The sequence below is a fragment of the Carcharhinus amblyrhynchos genome, chromosome 26 (genome assembly GCF_965287045.1).
Source record: "Carcharhinus amblyrhynchos chromosome 26, sCarAmb.v2.hapA, whole genome shotgun sequence".
Taxonomy (NCBI): Eukaryota; Metazoa; Chordata; class Chondrichthyes; order Carcharhiniformes; family Carcharhinidae; genus Carcharhinus; species Carcharhinus amblyrhynchos.
In genome coordinates this window covers 13,413,967-13,432,159 of record NC_137349.1, presented here as the reverse complement: position 1 = coordinate 13,432,159, position 18,193 = coordinate 13,413,967, and the positions used below count along the sequence as shown (strand labels likewise).

Below are 18,193 nucleotides of genomic sequence, written 5' to 3'. Positions count from 1 at the left end.
GGCACAGGCAATGTGAGTGGAGAGAGGGTTAAGCACAGATTAAAGAGGTGTCTATTGTCTCCAGCCAGGACAATTAGTGAGATTTTGCAAGCCCAGGTAAATCGTGGGAATTACAGATAATGTGACATGAACCCAGGATCCCAGTTGAGGCCGTCCTCATGTATGCGGAACTTGACTATCCATTTCTGCTCAGCGATTGTGTTCTCATGTGTCATGAAAGCCGCCTCGGAGAATGCTTATCCAAAGATCAGAGACTGAATGCTCGTGACCGCTGAAGTGTTCCCCAACAGGAAGACAACATTCCTGCCAGGTGATTGTCGAGCAGTGTCCTTTCATCCATTGTCATAGTGTCTGCATGGTGTCAGCAATGTACCATGTTTCGGGACATCCTTTTCTGCAGCGTATCAGGTAGGCAACGTTGGCTGAGTCGCAAGAGTGTGTACCACGTACCTAGCGGGTAGTGTTCTCAGGTGAGACAATGGCATCCATGTCGATGATCCAACACGTCTTGCAGACGTTGTTGTGGCAGGGTTGTGTGGTGTCGTGATCACTGTTCTCCTGAAGGCTGAGTAGTTTGCTGTGGACAATGGTCTGTTTGAGATTGTGCAGTTGTTTGAAGGCAAGAAATGGGGGTGGGGGGATGGGCTTGGCGAGGTGTTTGTCTTCATCAATGACATGTTGAAGGCTCTGGAAAAATGTCGTAGCTTCTCCGCTCCAGGGAAATACTAGACGATGAAGGGTATTCTGTCCACTGTGTCCCGTGTTTGTCTTTTGAGGAGGTTGGTGCAGTTTTTCGCTGTGGCACGTCAGAACCGTCAATCGATGAGTCAAGTGCCATATCCTGTTCTTATGACGATGTCTTTCAGCGTCTGTAGGTGTCTGTTACAATCCTCCTCATCTGAACAGCTGCTGAGCAGGTGGGACAAGGCTAGTAGGATGCAGAAAGCTGGTGGCAATGTGTCGGAGCAGAGTGAGTAACACAGAGGTGTAAAGAATTTAAACAGTGGGTGCAGCGAAGACCTTGTGTTGGTGCAGTGCAGTTGATTCCAGTTGAATATCAGCAGCAGTGTGTTGTGAATTTAGGACAGAGTGCATCAGCTGTGTGCTACCGTCTCTCTGAGGCTAATTACAACACCTCTAACTCAATGCAACCCATTTAGTGAAGAGTTGCTGGGCAATGGGTGTGATCTGTCACTGGCCTCACTAACTAAATCATTAAACATCTAATGAATCAATTATTTTTGGGAGATACAACCATTTGAGTTTACAGCATGGAACAAAGCCATTCAGCCTTTCCTGTCTATACTTGCTCTTTGTTGGAGCTGTCCAAAACTAATCCCATTGCCCTGCCCTCTCCCGATAGCCTTCTGCAAGTACTGCTTCAATGTTATATTTGAAATTGCCGTTACTGTCAGGCATAGAAGTTGAGAGTGTGATGTGGGGTCTGAGTTTAATTTAATTTAATGATGTATTTCTTTTTTTATGCAGACAAATCCCAATTACAGCCAGGAGAAATATCGCTGTGAATATCTGCACAACAAACTGGCTCACATTAAGAAATTGATAGCAGAATATGACCAGAAGCAGCTGCAAACCTGGCATTAGCATGGCTATTTAACCAGCGAGAGAGAGAGATACAGCAAGCAATTGCATCTAGTTGTTTCCAGCTTCTCCTGTGTGTGTTTCACAAGAGGAGGAAAACTGCATCGACTGAGACCAGCGCTAACTTTAATTGGAGAAACTTGTGGGGATGGGAGGGGGGAATCCCTGTCAGTAACTGTCTAGTGAGGAGAGTTTAGTGTTCTAAAGGACAAAGGGTTTAAAAAAATGGAAGCTGTATCCAGGACTTTTGTTCATTGTGTCCCCAGACTTACTGTCTCCTCCTCCTTCCCCGCCCCAGACTCTGCAAATTTGTTCATTATGTGCCCCTCACCTGACTCTTCAAACTCTTCCTTTTGGGAGCGATATTTTTGCTGCTGTTGCCTTTGTCTGCCTTCTTCACTGTGCAAGATATGGTCCAAGTATTATATGTAAACTCTGCCACCCAAAGAGACTAGTTTGAGGGGTTGGCATCTGTTTATTTGAGCGCTTTCTGCCCTGGTTGTTTGGCATTAAGTGCCCACTTTCCTCGTAAAGTATTTAAAATGTCTGTCCAGAAACTGCAGTGGTTGCAATAACTGGGAATCCGAGGGCAGTTACTATCCGTTGACTCGCTGGGTTACAGGTACAAGCTGCAGCATCCAGTGAATCTTCTTTGAAGCCAGCCAGGCACTTGCTAATGGCCATGCTACATCTGCTTTTCAGGCTATTAGCTACTAATAACCTGAAGTTCAGATCCCACCTACCAACTCCAAGAAAAAGGTGTTTGAACTTACTAGAGATGTTATTTACTGTGATCAGTGCAACTGGGCAAGTCCCACAATGAAATGGCATCTTTCCCCCAACAGGCTGGGTAAACTAATGAACCAATATCAGTGCTGTCACCCCCACCCCCATCTCAAACCAGGCAGGAGTGAATGGAATCACGAGTAAGTGATTGTATTATTTTATATAATGAATAATGTTTTGGAGATAGAGAGATCCAGATTCTGTCAAAACTTGTCTCATAGTGTCCTGGCTGCAGTGCTTCAGGATTTCATCACTGCCCATGAGGGTCACTCTTGTGCCAATGTCTCCTACAAGGGCCTCAGTTATGCCTTGATGCTGTGGTTCTGAAATTCCCAGTGTTTGTATATTCCATTCTTCACTCAGCCCTTCCTCCTTTCCATCTAAAGGGCCAACAGCGAGACAACTGCTTATGTCATTAACCTTTACCTAAGGTAGTCTTGCCTCCCTTTTCCTCCAAGTTCAGAGCTTGAACTACAAGCTCCCTCGTCACCTGCTCTAGACAGCTAAGGGCTGCTGATACCACACCATCTTCTGTGTTGTGCGATGCTGATTCCTGAATTGTGGCTCCTGTCCCATTCCCTGACAAAGCCATCTCTTTATCCTGATTTGCACTTGCTGTGCAACTTTGTCTTTCAGGCTCCAGTTGAGTGATGCATCCATCTCTCTAGCAGTGCTTCTTGCATTGAGCTTTTGAGATGAGATGTTAATCTGAACAATCTAAGGAAAGACAATTGTACTTTAATCTTCTACAAAGCACATTCAAAAATCTGACTGATGCAGTTTACTCAGGTTAAAACATAAAGGAATGTGCAAGGTCCCATTGAAACCTCACCATCCTCACCCTCTCAATTCACGTTATGATCCTTTTATTCCTAAATTAGTCCAGCCCTGTGAGATGCACAAAGAGAATAATTTAAAATGTACACTAGATAGCCAACAGTATCTTACTGCTCTACTGGAGACAAAGTAAAGACATTTCATTGAATGTTTTCAGATTTGAAAATCTAATCTACAAATCAAATGCTTTCTCCCATCTGACCCTTGCATTTTCAGTTCTTTTGTGATTTATGCCTTTCACCAAGCCCCAGATTCATTGACACACGATAGTAATTGCAGAGTGATTGGCATTCATTTGAGGATTTTCAGGAGCTCCAGTGTATCACACTGTTATCAGCCCAGCAATGAAATGTGCCAATATTGTCTTTTACCTTGGAGTGGGTCTTTGCTGGCTGGCTGGGTGGGTGGGATGCCTCATGGATGTGGCCACATTATTTTGTTCAGTATTAACAGGACTTCATTCAATAGCCTGACATCATTGGTTTCTGTTTGATATTTGTTTCATTAATTTACTCTGAAAAGGTTGGGGTGAAATTGCAACAGATTTGATTTTAGTGTGTTTTGGAGAATGAGTCAGGCATTCTCTGTTGTGACCTCCAAGAAGCAGATATCAGCTGGATCCCAATCTCCACTCTACATTCCCCACAGTTCTGAATGGGTCCCTTTGTTTTCTAACTTCCTCGCTGACCTACCTCTGAGGAGCGATTCCACTGCATTCACTGCCCCTTCCGAGCTGGAACTATGGGAGACCTGCTGTAATCATTGTCTTTGGAATGTGAGGAGAGAAGCCCTCAGCAGGTTGTGGGCTGTCGAGTGCAGAATTGGGTAACCTGCCCCTGGGAGTCTAATGGAATCTTCCAATCCTGTCTTGCACAATCCTTTGTATACCTTAATTTATTTATAAGTAAAGATTCTTTGAAGTTTGAACTGTTAATTGTTTTCCCAGCACACTGGTTCAAGGACTCAGTCTGCATCTGGGAGGTGTAGGCAAAATATTCGAATTTTTTTTTCTGTCAGTGAATGTTATCTCTCTCCCCATTAAACAGCAACATTGGTAAAGGGTCAGCCTACACCAGCCTATTCTGTACAGGATTATATATTAAGGTTGAAATTAGAGTTAAAGAATATGGGCAATGTCTGAGCCCTGTTGCCAGTCAGAATTATGTTTGCCAGACGCAGAACTACACGCTTTGTAGAACACGTTCCTCAGTTTATAGCATCCGGGGGATCTGAGCACTTTTTAAAGCTGGATTAACATTGCACTAGAGTTTTGTTCCAAACCAGGAACTAACTGACTGCAGAATCATAGTGTGACTGCTTGACAGCAGTGGTGATTGAAGGACCAACCCTTGTCTTTGTTTAAACAGTTGGTGCCCATAGAAAAAGACTAAATTTAGTATTTTGTCTTGCAATGGATGTTGGTACAGCTCGTGGCCATGTGTCCAATGACGGCACTATGTGGCTATGAGAATTGGGGTTAGTGTATTGTTTCTACCTCACCATACACCACATTTGGAATGGAGCTTTTGACAGTACAGTACTTGACTTGGTACTGGCTCTGGGAATCAGTGAACACAAAAAAAAGTTAAATAAACCCGACACCTGCCCCATTTCACCTAAATGATGACAGCACATTGGAACAAACACCAGCACTGGCTCACCCAATGCTATTGAGAAATCTATATCAGGTCTCGATTACTTTTCATTTAACTTTTATTGTTACCTGGAATTTGAGTTCTGTATGGACACAGGCATAGCATACAGACATTCTGAATTCCTGTATCCCAAGTACTAAAAACGTAACAATCACTTGAGGGTAAAGCAGTGAAACAGTCCGTCATTAGTTTAGGTCTGCGATTTACTCATTTGTAACAGAAAGCAGCATTGATTGAATCAAAGATAGTGTTGCTGTATGTACATCTCCTCACAGCTATCTCATGTCTGTGGCCCCTTGCGCCCCAATCTCTGGCCCATTTCCCTCCAAGTCAGTAGCTTGTGGGTTCTTAAGTCCTACTCTAGGACTTAAATAGGTAATCTAGGCTGATACTGGAGCAAGACTGAGAGGGTACCACATTCCTGAGGGTTTGATCAGATGAGATGGAAAACCCAGGTGGTCCTTATGGACATCAACAATCCAATCATCTCTCTCCAAAGCCAGATTAACAAATCATCTCAACTGTTTTGAAGATTTTGCGATTGGCAAATGGCTGTTGTGCATACTGCAACATGCTTCAGTGTCGTTCACTGTTTGGGATGTGTCTGAAACTTGTGTTAAGTTGCTGTTTGAATGTGTTATGCCCCATCCAAGTTCAGTGATACCAGAGGATCAGAATCCCTCCTCCTGTACGTCTCTTGGAGTAAAGGCTTCCCCACATGGCCTCCAATAACGCCTTTGCCACCTGCCAAGGAATGAGTGGAGAGCACTGGGTGTGATCGATGGTTCATGTATTTTCACTTCCTCACCTTCCTCGGTTGGAAGTTTCTGTTCACACCAAAGATTGTGTGTAGTTTCTTGTGCTGTGTGTACATTGCAACCTTGGGATTGGCAAGAGGAGCGTTGGGGGCACGGAGCGGTGAGGTCCTTATCAGACAAAGAAATAGGAAAACCATTTGGATAAGGGCTTGAAGGACTAAGTTTGTCTTCCCTTTGAGGTGGTCCTGTCCTATTGCATTTTTTCCAGTTTGTTTAGATATCCAGAATTCATTGTTTTGCTCTTCCACCCCAGTATTTCAACCAGATTTCTCCTTTGTGACTTACTTAATGAGCCAGGAAATGAAGCAGTGAGTCTGTCCTCTGTTACCTTGCTATACTTTCTGCTAACCCTGTGCACAGTGTTACAATACCCAGCTCTCAGAACATATTTCTGAATTAAAAAACAAAAACTTAAAAATTTTTGAACCTTCTGGAGTTTAAATAAAACTATTTTTTTGAGAACAGATGTCAGATAAAAATGTTTCTACACTCTTAATATTTTTGAGTGAATGTAGCTAAGGAACTGATCACGGAGTTGTATATACCAAGGAATACAAGCTAGGATGATTGTTGAACTACAGAATATTTAATGATTATATGTATAAATATTAGCACTTGTTGTGTCTTTATTTCCTCACATATGTGTTGAGTGACAAACAGCAGGAACTGTTATCCAGAAACCTGTAGCTTCTGCAACCCTGAAACCTGAGGTTCTGTTAACCTTAAACCTTTTCTTACAAATATTATCAATTTCAATTTTTCAGTTGATCCCCAGCCTGGTGAGAGAGATTAGATTTCCACCACCCTTCACGTGAAGATTCCTGATCCCTAAATCGTCTAGCTGTAATTTTAAGGTTTTGCTCCCTTGTCTGGACTCCCCCATCAGACGGAATAGTTTCCCTTCCTTGACTTTATCAACTCCTTTAACCATCTTAAACACCCTCAATTAGATCATCTTACGCTCAAAGGAATGTAAGCTTAGTATACACAATCGATTTATTTTAGCCCCGGTATCATCCCGATAAATCCCTTGGCTTTCGATGGCATTACCATCACTGAACCCCCACTATCAACATCCTGGGGATTACCATTGACCAGCAATTGAACTGGACTAGCCATATAAATATCGTGACTACAAGAGCAGGTAAGAGGCTGAGAATTCTGTCGTGAGTATCACACCTGACTCCCAAAGCCTGTCCACCATCTACAAGGCACTAGTCAGGAGTGTGATGGAATACTCTCCACTTTCCTGGGTGAATGCAGCACCGACAACACTCAAGCAGCTCGACACCATCCAGGACAAAGCCACCTTCTTGACTCAGCCCACCAATAAGCATTTAATCTGTCCGCCACCAAAGAACTGTAACAGCCATGTGTACAATGTACAAGATGTACTGCAAGAACTAACCAAGGCTCTGTAGGCAGCACCTTTCAAACCCACAACCACTATCATCTGGATGTGGCCTGTGGGCTGTAGTTTGGAGACCCTTCATCTAGAAGAACAATGAGCTCATCGTCACCTGGAAGTTCCCTCCAGCTTACTCACCGTTTTGACTTTGACATGTATCGTTATTCCCTTGCTGTCGCTGGGTCAAAATCCTGAAACTTCTCCCTAACAGTACTGTGGGTGTACCTACACATGGACAACAGCAGTTCAAGAAGGCAGCTCACCACCACCTTCTCAAGGGGCAATAATTTTTAAAGAGGCAGTGCCGTGACGAAGAGTTATCTAGGCTCAAAGTTGGGCTTAATTCTCTCCCCACAGATGCTGACAGACCTGCTGAGATTTTTCAGCATGGTTTGTTTTAGATTCCAGCATCAGAAGTATTTTGCTTTTATTTCCTGGGATGGGGGGGATTATCCTGCAAGGAAAGATTAAATAGACTAGGCCTTTATTCTCTGGAGTTTAGAAGAATGAGGTAATCTCATTCAAACATAAAATTCTTACACTTGCCAAGGTAGATGCAGAAAACAATGGGGGGTGGCAGAGGAATATTACACTTAATCCCCTATGATCCATCTGGGGTGGGAGAGGGGGAATCAGAATTTTCCCTATCCAAGCCCCCCACCACCACCCCCCCCATATACATACATACACACACACACACAAAACATGCAGTTTGAAATACCTGTTGTGTAAGGGAGCTGACTTAGTAATTATATTCCCCATGAAGATACCATCTGATGATTCTTCACCCCTTTGACATGTTACAGCCCACTGATTGGGCAGCACAGTGGTTAGCACTGCCGTTTCACAGCACCAGGGACCTGGGTTTGATTCCCAGCTTGGGTGACTCTGGATTTTGCATGTTCTTCCCGTGTCTGGGTTTCCTCCTGGTGCTCTGGTTTCCTTCCACAATCCAAAAATGTGTGGGTTAGGTGGATTGACCATGCTAAACTGCCCTCCATGTCAGGGGGAGTAGCTATGCTAAATGGGGATAGGGCCTGAGTGGGATTGTGGTCAGTGCAGACTAGATGGGCCAGATGGCTGAATCTAATTTTGGGGAATGAAGCCAGTGGTGGAGGGGGAGCATTTTAGTGATAGTGATCACAGCATGGTACAATTTAAGCTCATTATGAAAAGAAATAGACACATTGCAACAAATGTGGTTTTAGATTAGGGAGAGTAGAATTCAGTAAAATGATGCAGGATCTGACCAAGGTAGATTGGGAAGGGCTACTTGTGGGGAAATCTACAGATTTCAAAAAGGAGGTTATAGGCCCAACATGTTCCTTCTACAGTGATAGGAAGGAATAACAAGCCCAGAGAACCATGGAAGACCAGAGATATCCAGGATACAATGAGAAGGAAAACAGAGGCTTTTAGCAAGTAGAGGAGTTCAAATGAGCAGAGGCATTAGTGAAGTGCAGAAAGTGCAGTGTGGAGCTTAAAAATGCAGTTAGGAAAGCAAAGGGGGGATATGAGAAAGCTCTAGCTGGTAAAATTAGGGAAAATCCCAAGATATCAATGGGAAGAGGATAACCAAGGAAAGAATAAGGCCCATTAGGGACCAAGTGGACAACCTGTAGATGGAGCCATAGAACATTGGATTATTGAATGAATACTTCACATCCATCTTCACCCAAGAGAATGATGAAGGTATGGAAATCAGAGCAAATTGAGATGGGGAGTGACTAGGTATTGGAGGTGCTGGCAGGCTTAAAAGTGGATAAATCTTATCTAGCTGCTATGGGAAGCAAGGGAGAGGATCATAGAGGCTCTGACCCAAATTTTCAATTCTCTGGCCACGAGGAGGTGCCAAGCTAATGTGGTTCCACTACTTAAGGGTTGTAGAGATAAGCCAGGGAACTACAAACCAGTGAGTCTCATGTCAATGGTAGGGAAATTATTGGGGATGGACATTCAACCCTCTCAAGGCAGAAGGGCATGTTAGTAGAGTGGTGAAAAAGGCATATCTGGATAGGGACTAAGAGCGTGGTCAAAAAGGAAGGTTTTAAGGATTATCTTGCAGCAGGAGAAAGATGGCAAAGAGATTTAGGGAATTTCAGAACCTGGTGACTAGGTAGCTGAAGATACACAGTAACACAATGAGAGTCAGATAAGCAAGAAGGCAAAGTTGGAAGGATACAGATTTTTTGAGTTATGAGGCTGGAGGGGATTATAGAGATTGGGAGGGAGTAGGCCATTTGAAAATGAGAATCAGAATTTTAAAATTGAAGCCTCGCTAGACTGGCAACCAAAGCAATCAAGCACGAATGAATGGTTCTTGGTGTAAGTTAGGAAACAGAAAGCAGAGTTTACAATGTGCAAGTTGGAAGCCAGCTAGAAGTACATTGGAATAGTCAAAGGCAGAATGAAGGAAGTTTTCAGCAGCAGATGAATTGTGACAGAGGCATAGACAACGTTACAGGACTGAAAATGGGTAGCCTTGATGATGGAGCATCTAATAACTGATATTTCTCCCAGGATCATATTGGATTCTGGAGCTGTGAATCAGAAACATACAGAGCAAGAAGTGGCCATTTGACTCAACATGTGTTCCAGCCAATAACAATCAGGTAGCCTTGACCACTTTCCAGCTTTTTGACCTCAGGTTACAACATATCCAGTAGTTTTTAGATTTGATTTGGGTTTTCACCACAGTCGCCTTTTCAGACAGTGTGTCCCAGGTCCCTTTGTTTTCCTTCTACCAATTACTCTAAATTTATGCCCACTGGTGTTGACCCCATTGCTCACAAAAATAGCTCCTGCCTATCCATTTTACCTCTCAATTTGATACACCTCAGTTGAATCATAGTATCGCTTCAGTGCAGAAGGAGGCCATTCAACCCATCAAGTCTACATTGACAACAATCCCACCCAGATCCTATCTCCTTAAGCCCACGTATTTATCCTGCTAGACCCTCTGACACTGAGCAGCAAGTTAGCACGGCCAATCAACCTAACCTGCAAATCTTTGGACACTAAGTGGCAATTTAGCATAGCCAGTCCACCTAACTTCATACCTTTTGGGGGAAACCGAAGCACCTGGAGGAAACTCAGGTAGACACAGAGAGAACATGCAGACTTCACACAGACAGTGACCTGAGGCTGGAATTGAACCTGGGTCCCTGGCACCTTCTTTGTTCTAAAGAAAAGCCCCAGAATATCCAATCTTCCCTCAGTTAAAGCTCTAGTAAATCTCTTTGCCCTATCCAGGGTAATCACTGTGTCTTAACTAGTGTTTCGTACAACACTTTCATCCAGTGCTTCAGTCGAGTTTCTGACTGCACTCAATGTGAGACAAGAAGACAGCACCCAGATCCTGCACTGGAGAAATACAAGCGCTCCATCAATGTAATAGTGCAAGATACATACGGACAGTTCAGAGTTGTTTCAAAATCAGCAAGAGCGAAGCCGGTCGATAACTAAGCAAATTGACACTGGAAAGATCCGGACAATTCCTCTTGAATCTTTTGAGAATTGAATTCTCATTCGAGGAGATTCCACTCACTCAGGTTTACATCACGTGAAGCAAGTTTATCAATAATAAAATTCACTCAGACTCCCACTCACTCGGACTCTCATTCAACTCACTCAGGCTCACCTTTACAGTCTCACTCCCAGACTCTCTCATTCTCACAGACTCATTCTCACAAACTCTCCCACTCTCACATTCACTCTCTCAGACTGTCTCAGAGTTTCTCGCTCTCTCTCTCTTGCTCGCTGACTCTGTCGCTGTCACAGAGCCACTCGCTCTCCCAGACGCTCACAGACTCTCTCTCTGACTCTCTCTCTTTCTCTGACTCTCAGACTCTCTCACTCTCAAGTTTTGTACAGCTCCTACATAATCTCCTTGATTTTATAATCTATTCCATGACTGATAAAGACAAATATTCGTATGCCTTCTTAATTGCCATCTCACCAATCTCTGTGTAATCCACAAACTTACTTGTAGTCCCCCCACATTCTCACCTGTGTTGTTTATGTATATCATGGACAATAATGGTCACAGCGCTGATCCCCCTGGGCTTGGGAAGGGGGGGGGGGGTGCTGTGGCCCTGTGGGCCATGGATTTTGCTATTTTGCTATTTTGCCATCACTTGGTTTTGCTCTATCACAGTCTAAAACCTTCCTTTTGCTGGCTGGGAGAAAGGACACAGGAATCTTTCCCACCAGATATCCTGTGTGTTGGATTGAAGATTTATGATATTTCAAAGTTAACTGCAGATTTTGTCAAGGAGCTCAGGATATTTGCGTTTATTTATATAATCAGTTCTGAATGGAGCTGATCCATAAACAAGGGATGGGATCTGGTGCTTAGTTGTTTTGGAAATAATGTAGGCACCTGATGCTGTTTAGAATTCAGATCCCAGGGCAGGTATCTTCTGGTACTTTTCCACAATGATATGATTCAGCTTCCTAGATACAGACCAGGATTTTACATTGCTTGGGGCGCGGCACCCGATCTGGAAACGTGTGGAATTCTGCAAAAAGACTTTGGGCAGTTGACCCATTACACATACATGCAAAGTTTCAGTCCGTAGGCAATCATGAGACTGAGAAACTCACAACCAGACAATTTAGACCATTAAGGGGCCATTTGGATGCAATTTTATATGGTCTGTTTGCTCTCATGGTTGGTGGGGCAGCCTTTACCTTTTAGCTACAACTTCGACCAGGGTGGGTTGAAATGTCTGAGCTGAAATAAACTTTAAGAAGTGTCTGGGAATGAGGTTTGTGTTTGAATGTGCTGCCTAGACCCCCTTTGCATATTTTTTCCATCACAATGAATTTTGTACAGCTCCGCAGCGGCTGTATTCCAGAAGGAGCACATTAGAAGATCCAGCCTGTACCCTCTGTGGTCTCAGTGCCAGCCCGCACCCTCTGTGGTCTCAGTGCCAGCCCCCACCCTCTGTGGTCTCAGTGCCAGCCCGCACCCTCTGTGGTCTCAGTGCCAGCCCCCACCCTCTGCGGTCTCAGCTCCAGCCCCCACCCTCTGTGGTCTCAGCTCCAGCCCCCTCCCTCTGCAGTCTCAGTGCCAGCCCGCACCCTCTGTGGTCTCAGTGCCAGCCCATACCCTCTGCGGTCTCAGTGCCAGCCCGCACCCTCTGTGGTCTCAGCTCCAGCCCCCACCCTCTGCGGTCTCAGTGCCAGCCCGCACCCTCTGTGATCTCAGCTCCAGCCCATACCCTCTGCAGTCTCAGTGCCAGCCCGCACCCTCTGCGGTCTCAGTGCCAGCCCGCACCCTCTGCGGTCTCAGTGCCAGCCCATACCCTCTGCGGTCTCAGTGCCAGCCTGCACCCTCTGTGGTCTCAGCGCCAGCCCCCACCCTCTGCAGTCTCAGCGCCAGCCCGCACCCTCTGCGGTCTCAGTGCCTGCCCGCACCCTCTGCAGTCTCAGCTCCAGCCCCCACCCTCTGCGGTCTCAGCTCCAGCCCATACCCTCTGCGGTCTCATCTCCAGCCCCCCACCCTCTGTGATCTCAGCTCCAGCCCACACCCTCTGTGGTCTCAGCTCCAGCCCACATCCTCTGCAGTCTCAGCTCCAGCCCACACCCTCTGCACTCTTGGCTTCTTCCTATCCAGCAGTGCTGGAGCCTTTTCCAGCCAGTGTTATGAGCTGGTGTGAAGTCACATTCCAGGCTGGATTGCAGCCAGGCACATGTTTTGATTTCACTTCCAGGCTCACCAAGCGCCCACCCAATGGATGGAATATCCAGGTTTGAAGATTACACAAAGACCAGCTTTTGATTTGATTTATTATTGTCACATGTATTAACATATAATGAAAAGTATTGTTTCATGCATGCCAAATAGACAAAGCATACCATTCATAGAGAAGGAAACAAGCGGGTGTAGAATGTAGTGTCATAGTCATAGCTAGGGTGTAGAGAAAGATCAATTTAATGCGAGGTAAGTCTACTCAAAAGTCTGATGGCAGCAGGAATGAAGTTGTTCTTGAGTCAGTTGGTACGTGATCTCAGACTTTTGTATGTTTTTCTGGACAGAAGAAGGTGGAAGAGAGAATGTCTGGGGTGCATGGGGTCTTTAATTATGCTGGCTGCTTTGCCGAGGCAATGGGAAGTGTAGACAGAGTTGATGGATGGGAAGCTGGTTTGCGTGATGGATTGGGCTACATATCTTTTCTAGTTCCTTGCGGTCTTGGGCAGAGCAGGAGCCATACCAAGCTGTGATACAACCAGAAAGAATGCTTTCTATGGTGCATCCGTAAAAGTTGGTGAGAGTCGTAGCTGACATGCCAAATTTCCTTAGTCTTCTGAGAAAGTAGAGGCATTGGTGGGCTTTCTTAATTATAGTGTCGGCATGGGGGGACCAGGACAGGTTGTTTGTTGGTGATCTGGACACCTAAAAACTTGAAGCTCTTGACCCTTTCTACTTTGTCCCCATTGATGTAGACAGAGGCATGTTCTCCTTTATGTTCATGCTTATGAAGCATATTCAGCTTCAACTGAAAGTTGGGGAAACGGCTTCATCTTTTGGATTTTTTTCATACCTTCTGCCCTGATGCAACTCAGTCTGTCCCACCATCCTGGTGCTGCAACATTCTAGCTGCTCTGTAGAACATTCATTTCATGGTCTTTTAAATTCTTTCAGGACCTTGTCTCCCTGTAACCTCCCCAACCCAGCTATACAGACCCCTCTCCTCCACACATACACTTTCTCTCTTCCTCTTGTCCTCACTCCATCACTGCGACGTGCTGCATGAATTATAATGTAAGGTGCTTGGCAAAGTAAGAGTTAACCTGGGACTGGCATTGCCCACAATGTGATGTATGTAGTCACATGGTCAGAGAACAGTCTGGAAGATCACTGTGAGCAGCTGGGATCATATTAAATAAACGGTAAATAGCTAAAGCCTCACAATAAAGGTATTTCTGTTTAAGATCTCATCAATGAGACACCAGCACTGCAACATAAAGAGCCGGGCTTTCATATATAACAATGGCTGTTCCTTCAATTCTTTCAGGCGGATTCACAGTCCATGGGGCTCTGGACTCTCCTACCTCAGGATCTGGAGGCTGATCCTCACCTCATAAAAACTCCCTCTATCCTCCACCCCCACCCCTCACACATACTCTCTTCCTCAGCAGCGCCCCCAACACTTACACCCACCCCTCACGTGCACTCTCTCTTTCCCCACCCTCATTCATTGTCTCCTTTCACACACACTCTCCCCCCTCGCACACACTCTCTCCCCCCTCGCACACACTCTCTCCCCCCTCGCACACACTCTCTCCCCCCTCGCACACACTCTCTCCCCCCTCGCACACACTCTCTCCCCCCTCGCACACACTCTCTCCCCCCTCGCACACACTCTCTCCCCCCTCGCACACACTCTCTCCCCCCTCGCACACACTCTCTCCCCCCTCGCACACACTCTCTCCCCCCTCGCACACACTCTCTCCCCCCTCACACTCTCTCCCCCCCCTCGCACACTCTGTCCCCCCCGCACACACTCACTCTCCCCCTCACACACTCTCTCTCCCCTCTCACACACTCTCTCCCCCCTCACACACTCTCTCCCCCCTCGCACACTCTCTCTCCCCCCTCGCACACTCTCTCTCCCCCCTCACACACTCTCTCCCCCCTCGCACACACTCACTCTCCCCCTCACACACTCTCTCTCCCCTCTCACACACTCTCTCCCCCCTCACACACTCTCTCCCCCCTCGCACACTCTCTCTCCCCCTCTCACACACACTCTCTCTCCCCCCTCGCACACACTCTCTCCCCCTCTCACACACACTCTCTCCCCCCTCGCACACACTCTCTCCCCCCTCGCACACACTCTCTCCCCCCTCTCACACACTCTCTCCCCCTCTCACACACACTCTCTCCCCCTCTCACACACACTCTCTCTCCCCTCTCACACACACTCTCTCTCCCCTCTCACACACACTCTCTCCCCCCTCGCACACACTCTCTCTCCCCTCTCACACACTCTCTCCTCTCTCACACACACTCTCTCTCCCCTCTCACACACGTTCTCTCTCCCCCTCACACAATCTCTGCCCCCACCGCCACCCCTTTATGGGAGAAACAGATACTTTTTGGGTTTTCAGTCTTTAAGGGACTAAGTGCTTACTATTAATTTGCTGAAGTTTATGATTATTCTTTGCTGTGTTTTATTATCTTTCTTCTACTTCAATAAATATTCTTTATTGTAATTCAATGAAAGGCTGAGATTTCACTATTTCCACAAACATTTCCTGTTAATATACAAAAGAAGAACATACTGCGTGAAACTGGTGTTTCAGGTTGGAACACTGAACAGAAGATTAACAGAGTTTAGTAACACACCACAAGCCACATGTGTAATGTCATTTCCATGGGCTGGTGTCAGGGAAATGTTGCCTTCTCTTCTGTTATTGACTCAGACAAGAGATTGACATGTAAATTCTGGAAGTGATTTCACAGTAGTTCAGTTCCTGATTGGCCGTGGGAGACTTGCTCATCATTTTGGGGTCCCCTGTTGTTTGGGGGCATTGTGTCTGTTTGGGACACTGTGTCTGTGCACAATGTGCTTCATTGTAAATCCACCCTGACTCAGTCCCTAACTCTCTCCAACTGGCCACAAATTCATCCCTGCTTCAAAAAAGTTTCAAAAGAATCTTGAACCAATCTGCTGTCTACTCCTCATGGTCAGAGAATCATTTTAGTATCCATTACCAAGCAGAGACAGGAAAATGGGCAGCAATAAAAACAGAAAATGCTAGATAAACTCAGCAGCTCTGGCAGCTTCTGTGGAGAGGAACAGAGTTAACATTTTGGGTCTAAATGATTCTTTGACAGAACTGAAGCAGGGTAGAAATGTACAGAATTATATAACGGGAAAGGGGGCCAAGGAGCTGGAGCAGAATAGAACAGGGATCAGTCCGGGCAAAGGAGATATTGACAAATTTAACCTGGACGTAAGACAAAAGGGAGTGTTAATGGTGCTAATAAGGGATGGAGAGTGTTCATGGTGACAAAAGATGCAATGGCAGAACGCTATAGAAAGTGGGAAACATTTAAACTATAGGACACTTTCTCTGCCTTTTAGCTTTGACAAATGGTTATCTGGACTCAAAATGTCAGCCCTTTCCTCTCCTTACAGATGCTGCCAGACCCACTGAGATTTTCCAACGTTTTCTCTTTTGGCAGCAGAATGTGTTAATGGGAGCAACTAATGAGAATTAGACATTCTTTGCTGGATCTCCACTCAGTTCTGGAAATAGAGTCGAAAATGCAGCACACAACACTGACCCTCGTGCCTGTTCCAGTGGGTACAAGTCTCTGTGGCTGTCTTTAAGCAAATTCCATTGTAAGGTTTTTTAATTCATCATAGAATGTGGGAGTGATTGCACAGTCAGCATTGATTGCCCATTCATTGTAAATCCACCCTGCTGATGTCACAAAGGTTGGAGGTGTTGTGGATACTGTGGGGGGATGTCAGAAGTTGCAGCGAGACATTGATGGGTGGAGAAGTGGCAGATGGAGTTCAACCCAGATAAGTATGAAGTGGTTTATCTTGGCAGGTCAAATAGGATGGCAGAATATAATATTAACTGTGGGACTCTAGGCAGTGTGGAAGATCAGAAGGATCTTGGGGTCCAAGATCATAGGATGGTGAAAGCAGCTATGCAAGTTGAAGCTGTGATTAAGAAGACGTATGGTGTACTGGCCTTCATCAATTGAGGAATTGAGTTTAGGAGTTGAGAGATGATGTTGCAGCTGTATAAGACCCTGGTCAGACCCCACTTGGAGTACTGTGCTCAGTTCTGGAAACCTCATTACAGGAAGGATGTGGAAACCATACTAAGAACATAAGAACATAAGAAATAGAAGCAGGAGTAGGCCATCTAGCCCTTCGAGCCTGCCCCGCCATTCAATAAGATCATGGCTGATCTGTCATGTCTCAGTTCCACATTCCCGCCCTCTCCCCATAACCCTTAATCCCCTTGCCTATCAAAAACCCATCAACCCACGTCTTAAAAATATTTAGCGAGGCAGCCTCCACCACCTCAACGGGCAGAGAATTCCAGAGATTCACCACCCTTTGAGTGAAGAAGTTCCTCCTCAACTCCGTTCTAAACCGCCCCCCCTTTATCTTGAGGCTGTGCCCCCTAGTCCTACTGTCCTTTCGGAGTGGGAAGAGTCTCTCCACCTCTATCCTATCCCTCCCATTCATCATCTTATATGTCTCAATGAGATCTCCCCTCATTCTTCTAAACTCTAACGAGTACAAGCCTAGTTTATTCAGCCTCTCCTCATAGCTCAACCCCCTCAACTCCGATATCAGCCTAGTAAACCTCCTCTGCACTCCCTCCAAGGCCAAAAGGGTGCACAGGAGATTTACAAGGATGTTGCCTGGATTGGGAAGCATGCCTTATGAGGATAGGTTGAGGGAGCTTGGCCTTTTCTCCTTGGAGAGACGAAGGATGAGGCGTGACCTGATACAGGGGTATAAGATGTTGACAGGTATTGATCGAGTGGATAGTCACAGGCTTTTTCCCAGGGCTGAAATGGTTGCCACAAGAGGACATGGGTTTAAGGTGCTGGGGAGTATGTACAGAAGAGATGTCAGGGTAAGTTTTTCACTCAAAGTGGCGGGTGCATGGAATGGGCTGCTGGCAACAGTGGCTTTGATGGGGTCTTTTAAGAGACTTTTAGGTAACTACATGAAACTTAGTAAGATAGAGGGTTATAGGTAAGCCTAGTAATCTCTAAGGTAGGACATGTTAAGCACAACTTTGTGGGCCAAAGGGCCTGTAGTTTTTCTAAGTTTCTATTCCAATCAACTTTTGAAAAGTTGGTGCTAAACCATTGTAGCCCTTAGTCATTGTGGTTTGGAGTGGCTTGTAGGCTATTTCAGGTAGTAATACATTGAATCTGAGATCACATGTAGACTAAACCAACTAAGGGTAGCAGATACCTTCCCTGAAGGGACATTAGTGAAACTCGAACTAGGGGGCATAGCCTCAAATTAAGGGGGAGCAGATTTAAGACTGAGTTGAGGAAAAACTTCTTCACCCAAAGGTTTGTGAATCTG

At 45.6% G+C, this 18,193-nt stretch overlaps 1 protein-coding gene across 1 annotated transcript in view; it reads left to right on the top strand.

Moving 5' to 3' along the window:
- ell (elongation factor RNA polymerase II) overlaps window positions 1–6,274 on the top strand; it is a 149,194-nt gene extending 142,920 nt beyond the window's left edge. The window contains exon 12 of the mRNA XM_080212665.1: window positions 1,489–6,274. Within this exon, the coding sequence (XP_080068791.1) occupies window positions 1,489–1,605 (117 nt within the window). The 3' untranslated portion in view covers window positions 1,606–6,274. The remainder of the gene's footprint in view (window positions 1–1,488) is intronic.
- The last annotated feature ends 11,919 nt before the right edge of the window (window positions 6,275–18,193 follow it).